Source organism: Gekko japonicus, unplaced genomic scaffold (assembly GCF_001447785.1).
Source record: "Gekko japonicus isolate JY-2015 unplaced genomic scaffold, Gekko_japonicus_V1.1 scaffold4079, whole genome shotgun sequence".
In the NCBI taxonomy this organism is placed as follows: Eukaryota; Metazoa; Chordata; class Lepidosauria; order Squamata; family Gekkonidae; genus Gekko; species Gekko japonicus.
Window position 1 is genome coordinate 33,760 of NW_015171016.1, and position 9,956 is coordinate 43,715.

General features: G+C 49.7%; 1 protein-coding gene across 1 annotated transcript in view; it reads left to right on the plus strand.

The window, feature by feature from the left end:
* Positions 1 to 9,956, plus strand: part of ZNF541 (zinc finger protein 541) — a 39,742-nt gene that overhangs the window by 23,087 nt on the left and 6,699 nt on the right. Inside the window, exons 8-11 of the mRNA XM_015419028.1 lie at positions 1,768 to 1,831; positions 5,166 to 5,308; positions 6,173 to 6,276; positions 8,505 to 8,580. Of these exons, the coding sequence (XP_015274514.1) occupies positions 1,768 to 1,831; positions 5,166 to 5,308; positions 6,173 to 6,276; positions 8,505 to 8,580 (387 nt within the window). The remainder of the gene's footprint in view (positions 1 to 1,767; positions 1,832 to 5,165; positions 5,309 to 6,172; positions 6,277 to 8,504; positions 8,581 to 9,956) is intronic.

Below are 9,956 nucleotides of genomic sequence, written 5' to 3' on the forward strand. Positions count from 1 at the left end.
TCCGTCTTTCTGTGTGATACCTCTGAGGATGCCAGCCACAGCGGCTGGCGAAACATCAGGTCCTACAATGCCAGGACCGCGGCCACACAACCCGGAAAATCTACAGCAACTAATGAACTCCGGCCGTGAAAGCCTTCGACAACAATTTAGTCCTGCTTGTAAAAATCAGCATGGAGGCTTACTGGCTTGACGTGTGCCTTCCTGACCGGCCAAGCGCTGATGATTTTTATATGATTTTTTATTTATGCTGCACATTTTGTGGGCTCGGTTGCACACTCCAGGTCCAGCACTCGTTGCCCGGGGCCTCATTCCTGTTGGCCATCTCTGCCGGAGGGGTGACTGGGCCCCCTCTCGGGTGGGCTCCATCCCTGCCCGTCACTTCTCTTTCCAGGGATTCTGAAAGGGGGCCGAGATGGACCATCCCAAGTAGGGATCTCTGAGCCTTCGCTTTGATTTATTCCGTGAGCCAGTTTGGTGTGGTGGTTAAGTGCGCGGACTCTAATCTGGGAGAACCGGGTTTGATTCCCCACTCCTCCACTTGCACCTGGCTGGATGACCTTGGGCAAGCCGTAGTTCTGACAAGAGCTGTCCTTGAAAAAAGAGCAGTTTCTGTCAGAGCTCTCTCAGCCCCGCCTACCTCACAGGGTGTCTGCTGTGGGGAGGGGAAGGGAAAGGAGTTTGTGAGCCGCTCTGAGACACCTTTGGGTAGTGAAGGGCGGGGTATAAATCCAATCTCTTCCTCCTCCTCCTCCTCCTCCTCCTCCTCTTCTTCATAGTGGTTAAGTGTGGGGACTCTCAAGAGCAGTTCTTGAAAGAGCTCTCTCAGCCCCACCTACCTCACAGGCAGTGTTACCTCTAAGCTGAGTCAGTGTGAGCTAGCTCACACTTTTTTGGCCTCCGGCTCACACACTTTTGTCTCAGCTCAGGAAGGAGGGCTCCAGAGGAAACATTTACGCAGCAGGCAAACCGCCGGCTCACAACTTTAATGCCAGGAGCTCACAAAGTAGAATTTTTGCTCACAAGACTCCACAGCTCAGATGGAGCGCTGCTCACAGGCAATGTTCCCTCTAAGCTGTGGAGTCTTGTGAGCAAAAATTCTACTTTATGAGCTACTGGCACTGAAGTTGTGAGCAAGTGATTTGGCTACTGCATAAATTAGTTTGCTCTGGAGCCATCTTTCCTGAGCGGAGACAAAAATGTGTGAGCCAGAGGCTAAAAAACTGTGAGCTAGCTCACACTAACTCAGCTTAGAGGGAACACTGCTCACAGGGTGTCTGTTGTGGAGAGGGAAAGGGAACGGAGTTTGCAAGTGGCTCTGAGACGCCTTCGGGTAGTGAAGGGCGGGGTATAAATCCAATCTCTTCTCTTTGCCTCTCTTCTTGTACGGAAAAGGCGACGGTGCTGGGGGGGGGGAACGCAAGCTCCCCAAATGTTGTTTCTCCCCCTGTTTTTAGATTATTGGGGGGGGGATTAAAAGTTACGACTGCCTCATTGTTCAGGATCGCAGCAAGTGAGTTGTGGGCAGAAAAGGGGATTGAAAATGCATTTCTGGAGGCTGCAGTCTGATGGCTTTAGGGACACCCCCCCCCCTGCTTTCCCGATCAGTTCCACCTTAGGGCAAAGGGAAGTTCCAAACTGTGAGCACAGGGTACTGAGGCTCTTAAAGGGGAAGGAGCAACAGGCGGTCGAGAGGAAGAGCCCAGGGGACACTCTGCCGCTTTTCACTGCCTTTCGAATATTTTTATTGCTGTTTGTGTTAAATTTCAGATGGCATGGACGGAGCCCTTTTGTTCTCTCTTGTGAAAGATACCACCAAAATCAGTGTTGAACCGTAAGTGAGGAGGTGATAAGCCATGATAGAAAGAATAGAGTAATAACTTACCTAGATGTGGAGGTCTTTGGTTTCCTGGATGCTCAACTTCTCTGTAAGATAAGAGCATCAGAGGAGCCCAGCTGGATCAGACCAGTGAGGGTCCATCCAGTCCAGCATCTTGTCACGCACAGTGGCCGACCCGTTCCTCTGGAGGGCCAACAAACAGGGCACAAAGGCCGAGGACTTCCCCTGATAAGAACCTCAGAAGAACCTTGTTGGATCAGGCCAGTGAGGGTCCATCCAGTCCAGCAACCTGTCTCACAAAGCGGCCAAACAGTTCTTCTAGAGGTCCAAGAACAGGGCATAGAGGCCAAGGCTTTTCCCCAATAAGAACCTAAGAAGAGCCCTGCTGGATCAGACCGGTGGTCCAGTCCAGCATCCTGTCTCACACAATGGCCAACCTTTAGAGGTCTAAGAACAGGGCATAGAGGCCGAGGCCTTCCCCTGATAAGAACACCAGAAGAGCCCTGCTGGATCAGACCAGTGGTCCATCTAGTCCAGCATCCTGTCTCACACAGGGGCCAACCAGTTCCTCTGGAGGGCCCACAACAGGGCAGAGAGGCCGAGGCCTTCCCCTGAGAAGAACCTCAGAAGAGCCCGGCTGGATCAGACCAGTGAGGGTCCCTCTAGTCCAGCATCCTGTCTCACACAGGGGCCAGCCAGTTCCTCTGGAGGGCCAACAACAGGGCACAGAGGCCGAGGCTTTCCCCTGATAAGAACCTCAGAAGAGCCCTGTTGGATCAGACCAGTGGTTGGCCTTGTCCAGCATCCTGTCTCACAGTAGCCACTGATGGACCTCTCCTCCATGAATCTTATCTAATCCCCTTTTAAAGCTGCTTGTTCCTGTGGCCCTCACAACATCCTCTGGCAGCAAATTCCACATCTTAGTCACTCACTGTGTCAAGTAGCATTTCTTTTTTCCCTGTCCTACATCTGCTGCCCATCAGCTTTGTTGGATAACGCTTTCTAAAGCTGCCAGGGCTTTGGATGTCTCCCATTCTAAACAAGCAGTGTGTCTGTGTGTGTGTGTGTGTGTGGAAATAAAAGGCGGGATACTCAAACTGACTAAATGGACGGTTGTTAGGATGTGGCGTTCATACGCTGCCAGGGAAGTGGTTTGTGGCTGTCAGGGGTCATTTAGTAGAAAAAGAGGGGCAGGAGCTCATCAGCATACCTCATTACCATAACTCATTTGCATATGCCACACCCCCTGACATCACCGGAAGTGTGTCAGAAGGCAACACCCAGGCGGGCCGGGGGGGGGGCTCTGCAACTTACCTGGCTGTTTCTTGCTCCTTGTGGCCCGACTGAGGGCTGCTGGGAGCAGGGGGCGGGGCTTGTTGCATGTGCCCGCCCCCTGAGCTCCTTACTGCCGGAGCTCCACTCCTGTGCGCTCCCGCAGGAAATGATCCCTGGCTTAGGCTCAATACATAACAGAAAGACCACCTGAGACCTTGGAGAGTGGCTGCCAGTCTCAGCAGACAGTTCTGAATCTGATGGACCGAGGGTCTGATTCAGTGCAAGGCAGCTTCCATAGGTCAGGTCGTTGCAGCCTACGGGTTAAAAATTCCCGGTTTAAAAGGAACGACCTGCAGCGAGGTCTGGCACCAGGAAGATAAAATGTTGAAAAGTGGCTTAAAACACAATCATGGGCCACCGTGGGCCATTGAGGGACAGTTAAACTACTGTAGCTTGATAGATGCAGAGAAGTGGTAGGGAAGGGCTTTGTTGGAGCCTGCTTGCTTGTGTGTGCGTAAGTGTGTGTGGGGGGGGTTTATTCTTCTCCGCTCCGCTACAGCCATTTCGTCACTCCAGCGCCAATCAACAGAGCAGTGAAATATAACAGCTTAGTGGAAGAGCCTCTGCTTGGTATGCAGAAGGTCCCAGGTTCAGTCCCCGGCATCTCCACTTAAAAAAGAATCAAGCAGTAGGTGATGGGAAAGACCTCCGCCTGAGACCCTGGAGAGCCGCTGCCAGTCTGAGTAGACAATACTGGCCTTGATGGACAAAGGGATTCATTATAAGGCAGTTTCATCTGTTCATGGGAGGGTCCATGGCTCCGTAGGCTCAGTAGTAGAGCCTCTGCTTGGCATATAGAAAGTTCCAGGTTCAATCCCCGATGTCTCCAGGTGAAAGGACCAGGCAGGAGGTGATGGGAAAGACCTCCAGCTGAGGCCTGGGGAGACCCTGGAGAGCTGTAAAGAGGGGCCGTGACTCAGTGGAAGAGCCTCTGCTTGGCATGCAGAAGGTCCCAAGTTCAGTCCCCAGCATCTCCAGTTAAAAAAGGCCAGACCTCCGCCTGAGACCCTGGAGAGCAGCTGCTGGTCTCTGAGTAGACAACACTGACCTTGATGGACCGAGGATCTGATTCCCTATACGGCAGCGTTCATGTGCGCGTGCGTGTATAGATTCTGGTCCAGTCAATTTAATATCTAAGATCAGACAGAAAAGACATGGGGGCGGTCAGAGTGGTTAAACGGATGAGACCAGGCAGTGTATAGATTCCAGTCCAGTCAATATCATTTCTGAGGGAAGCAGTTTCTTTTTTCAAACATTTCTGAATATGCCAGAGAGGCAGAGTACGTCACACTGAGAAGATATAGGGGTGGCGATCAGTCAGAAATTCCCTAGCCAGCTCTGTCTACTCATGTGGCAAAGTCTCGCCCTCATCTTTTCCTTTTGAGCATCTCTTTAGACTGTAGGAGATCCAGAGTAAAACTGCCCTGAGGTCTAGCAAACTCAGTGGTCCTTCCTGCATTTCCCTGCCACTGTGGATTTGCTCAGTGTTCAATTTAAGTCCGCAGCAAAACAGCATCCAAATAACCCGGGGCGACAGCAGGCTGAAACTGGGCTGACCACTGAAGGGAGGAAATGTCCTGCAGAATGGGGGGGGCGGCGGCGTAGGAACCTGGGGGGAAAAGAAGGTTGAACTCGATTTTAGTGCGGGATGGGGGTGGGGGGGAAACCTGGATTAAAAAGAAGGTTGAATTTGATTTTAGTGCAGAATCGCTTGCATGAGGACACCATGGTGAAAATGAGCCCCATGTGTGAAAATGTTCTTTTACTTCTCTTCTTGCTCAGTGGGCCAGTTTGGTGTTGTTTCGTTCCAGACTTCACAGAGGCGGTCTGTTTTCGGCTTCACAGGGCTCCCTTTAACGTAGAAACTTCTTAACTTGAAAGCGTATCCCAATGAATGTTCTTTACCGGTTTGTTTTGAGTCTCCCTTTCCTCAAATGTCATCCTGTTGACTTGTCAGTTAATATTTTCTCGTCCCTCCCTCCTGTTATTTCAGGCATATCAACATTGGAAGTCGTTTTCAGGCAGAGATACCTGACCTGCAAGACAGGTCGTCCTTGGACAATTATGAACATCCGGGCTCATTAGTGTGGAAGCCATGGGGAGACATCACAACCAACAAGGAAACACAAAAAAGAGGCACGCTGACATCTTTCACCCCCTAAGATTCACCACCACCCCCGCTCCTTCCCAATTATTGCAGCCTTGGGCTTTTCTGCATTCGCATTTTCTTGGTTTGTGTATCCCTGTCGCTTCGGGTGGGTTTCCTGTTCCACATCTGTTTTGCTGCCTGTAGTGGTCGATTTGATATTACATGGCCTTTTCTCCGGCGTTAAAACCTGCAGTGTTGCGCTAAGCGTGTGTAACGGTCCAATACCAGCACTTATTCAAGCCAGCACCCTTAAGGACTTTCCAGCCTCCCAGCTCTTCATTGCAGTTCTTGCTGTGAAGCCCCTTATAGTAACCACACTGAAACAGTCCAGTGGTACACTATGTACAAGGGTTTATTCACAATATCCACAATCAAACTGCTTTGCCAGGCACTTGTTTCAGACAGAAGAAAAATGCATGGCAACTGAACAAGACTTGTATATACATAGTTCCACCAATCAGATTCAAGCTGAGTCATGGTGACTACACACTGTCCAATGCCAGTCAAAACCGGTTGGAACTAGCTTTATCACTCCACCTGCTGACAGGTAGCTGTCAGCTTAGATCATACTGATCTACCTGCTGGAGATTAACTTACAACATGCAGTTTATATCTACAGGGAGATATGCCGGACATAAAGAGATATAATATAGAATTAACCACTAGAGGGAGCAAAACTCTTGTGGAGCAGAACACTTCACACACACACACCCCCAAGCAACAGGAACACACAAGCATGGGACATGAGAATGCAGGAGAGCCCTCATTTTCCTTCTGTACTATTGCCATTTTTAAACTTCCCGTGCAGAGTTGTTAATGCCATAATTTTTGTCGTTTCTTTAATCTCGCAGTAACGGACCTATTAAAATTGGCCTGCTCCAGTGCGATGCCTGGGGGAGGGACCAACCTCGAACTAGCTGTGCACTGTCTTCACGAGGCCCAAGGAAATATTTTGGTAGGGTGTTAAACTTTAGTCTTAGGCACAATAGCCCAAACCTTTGTTTTCCATCAAGCTGTTGAGAATATTGGATTCTTCTGCGGGAACTGTTTTTCGAGCTTCACGGCATTTGTTTTAAATATGCAGGCTTTGAAAGAATAATCAGGATAATTATATTGGGGAGGGGAGGGGGGGGACATGTAATATCTCCTCCTCTTCTAGCCAAATGTGAGGAATATGAAACCGACCGAAGAGCAAACCATAGTTTCCTTTCTACCAGTAAGAGCCAGGGAAGCTGGCAATATTGAGTTGAAATACATGCTGAGTTATCTTTTAAATTTGTACCCTCCACAGTACTGATGGGTCTTGAACTTGATTGTGTGGGTTTTTTCTGTTTTCTTAGTGATGTGTAATTGTTTTTGTGTGTTAAGTTTTTATGCTGTTTATACACACACACACACACACACACTCTGGTTTTTAATTGTAAGCCACCTTGGGAGCCAGTTTGGTGTAGTGGTTAAGAGCACAGACTCTAATCTGGGAGAACCGGGTTTGATTCCCCACTCCTCCACATGCAGCTGCTGGTGTGACCTCAGGTCACTCACAAGTTCTCTCAGAGCTGTTCTTTCAAGGGCAGTTTCTGTCAAGAGTTCTCTCAGCCCCACCTACCTCACAGGGTGTCTGCTGTGGGGAGGGGGAAGGGAAGGGAGATTGTAAGCCGCTCTGAGACTCCTTCGGGTAGTGAAGGGCGGGGTATAAATCCAATCCCTTCTTCTTTCTCTTGAGCAGGACTCTGATGAAGCAGCATAGAAATATTATAAATAAATAGTTAGAGAATAAATATCTCATGTTGCCAAGTTTGACGGAAACGAGGGAGGCTGCTTTTATTTATTAAATTGTCAGCTAGCACTCCTAGGAGATGCCTTCTTGAAAATCCCGAATCTGCAGACGTAATTCAGGCAACTGATCTCCTAAGTCAGTTTTTGAAGAAGCCCGTTATAAGGAAAATAATCCTAATCCATCGACAGCTCTCATTTTCCGGCACTGAGGCTGCCTGCCATTTAACATTGGCCCATCAGAGAGGGTGGCGTAATGGCACGCAACCAAGCCACGAGGTCCATACTGCAGGCTGGCACAGTCCTCCTGTGCCCACATTGGCCCAGGGGCTTAAGGAACCATCAGCATAAGATTGTCTGTGCCTCACCAGTCTACGCTCCTGGGGCAGTACGAGCACGTGGTGAGGAAGCAGGAGTCCTTTTTCTGCATCTTGTGCGGAAGAAAAAGTTCTGCCTCCTCTAAAACACTTCCCCTAGACTGTGGGCGATTCTGCATCTGGCCTTCGCTCCACATTTCCTCAACACTGAGGAAAAAGGGGCAGCTCAAAACCACATTCACATACCCCAGGGGCAACGCTGTACTGACTGCAGAAGTCGCCCCTGAGCGGCCATAAATCTATGCAGAAGGTACCATAAAACCCGACGAATGAAGGAAGTGAAAGCAGCATGCAGTGCAGAAGGTACCATAAAACCCGATGATCAAAGAACATGAAAGCGGCATGCAGTGTAGAGGGTACCATAAAACCCGATGATCTAAGAAAGCGAAAGCAGCATGCAGTGTAGAGGGTACCCTAAAATCCGATGATCAAAGGAAGCGAAAGCGGCATGTGATGAAGGGGTTACCATAAAACCCGGTGATCGAAGGAAGCGAAAGCGGCATGCAATGTAGAGGATACCATAAAACCCAATGATCAAAGAAAGTGAAAGCAGCATGCAGTGTAGAGGATACCATAAAATAAATTAATGATCAAATGAAGCGAAAGCATCATGCAATGCAGAGGGTACCCTAAAATCCGATGATCGAAGTAAGCGAAATTGGCATGCAATGCAGAGGGAACCATAAAACCCAATGAAGTGAAGGTGACCATATATCTATGCAGAAGGTACCATAAAACCCGACGATCGAAGAAAGCGAAAGCGGCATGCAGTGCAGAGGGAACCATAAAACCCGATGATCAAAAGGAGCATGTAGTGCAGAGGGGAATTTCTGTCCCAGCGTGAGTTTGGAGGGAAAAGCCGATGCAGAATCGCCCTGTGGCGAGGAGTCACCTAAGGAGACCAGCTCTCTCCAAATGCAGTTAGCCCACATGTTCTCCTAAGCCTTCCGCCCCACTCCCCTGACCCCCAGTCTTCTCCTGTTTGTTTTTCCTTGGAGAGAGTTTTAAGACGCTTTTTCTGAAACCGTTTCAGGAGGCGCTGGAAATGCTGTTGCTCCAGGGACCGCAGAAGCCTCCTTGCCACCCTCTGGCTAACTATCATTACTCAGGTAAACCTCTATAAATACAGGCAGGGAGGAGACGGGGTTCTTAAGATGCCGGTATCGGTAACCGTTGGTGATGGTGGAAAGTGCCATCAAGGCACGGCCGATATATGGCAACCCCGTAGAGTTTTCAAGGCAAGAGACAAACAGAGGTGGTTTGCCATTGCCTGCCTCTGCGTGGGAACCACAGACTTCTTTGGTGGGTCTACCATTCATGTACTAACCGGGGCCGACTCTGCTTAGGTTCTGAGATCCAGGGCTTTTTTTGTAGAAAACGTCCAGCAGGAGCTCATTCGCATAATAGGCCACACCCAGAAGCAGAAACCCATTAGCATATTAGGCCACACCCCTGACTGCACTGCTCATTAGCATATTAGGCCACTCCCCCATGTTATCAGAAGTGTTGTCATCCAGCCACACCCACCTTTTGCTTCTTATTCTGTTTACCTTATTTGTTGTCCAAACCCAGGGCCTTTTTTGTAGCAGGAACTCCTTTGCATGTTAGGCCACACACCCCTAATGTAGCCAATCCTAATGGGTTTCTGCTGTTGGGTGTGGCCTGTTATGCTAATGAGTTCCTGCTGGGCGTGGCCAACTCAGGAGCCAGCCAGAACTCTGTTCCTGTGCGTTCCTGCCCAAAAATAGCCCTGCTGAGATCTGATGAGGTTGGGCTATCCTGGGCCACCGAGGTCAAGGCAAGAGACAGACAGAGGTGGTGTGCCATTGCCTGCCTCTGCGTAGGAACCCTGGACTTCATAAGTCAGAGGTGTCGAACTCATTTGTTACGAGGCTCAGATCCGCGTAAATGTCACTTTGTCGGGTTGGGCCACGTGTGCCATGAAACGTAATGCCCGGTTCCCGAGATGTAACCTGTATAACGAACAGCAGCTGGTAAGCTCCGAGTTGGTGTCTCTGTCCTCACTGCAAGGCCCCGTGAGCTGGGGGGGTGTGTGTGCAAAGGGAACCCTTATCGGTGGACTGGAGAGCCAGCGGTGTGGGACTGGGCAGATGCTCCCGCGGTGCACGACAGCTGCAGATGAGGCTGTTCTGCCAGATTTGGTGTCGCGGTTAAGTGCGGCGGGCTCTAATCCGGGAGAACCGGGTTTGATTCCCCACTCCTCCACTTGCAGCTGGCTGGATGACCTTGGGCAAGCCGTAGTTCTGACCAGCAGTAAATCCAGACGACAAGGGGAAAAGACTCGTGTCACAGGAGTCCCAAACGTACAAATTCCACTAGTAGAAAACAGCATCAGATGTTACCGAAACAATATATGACACCACCAGCTTTATAATTGTTTAATATATTATTTTGGCAATCTTTGATGGTGTTTTCTACTAGTGGAATTCGTATGTTTGATACTCCTGACAAGAGCTGTTCTCTC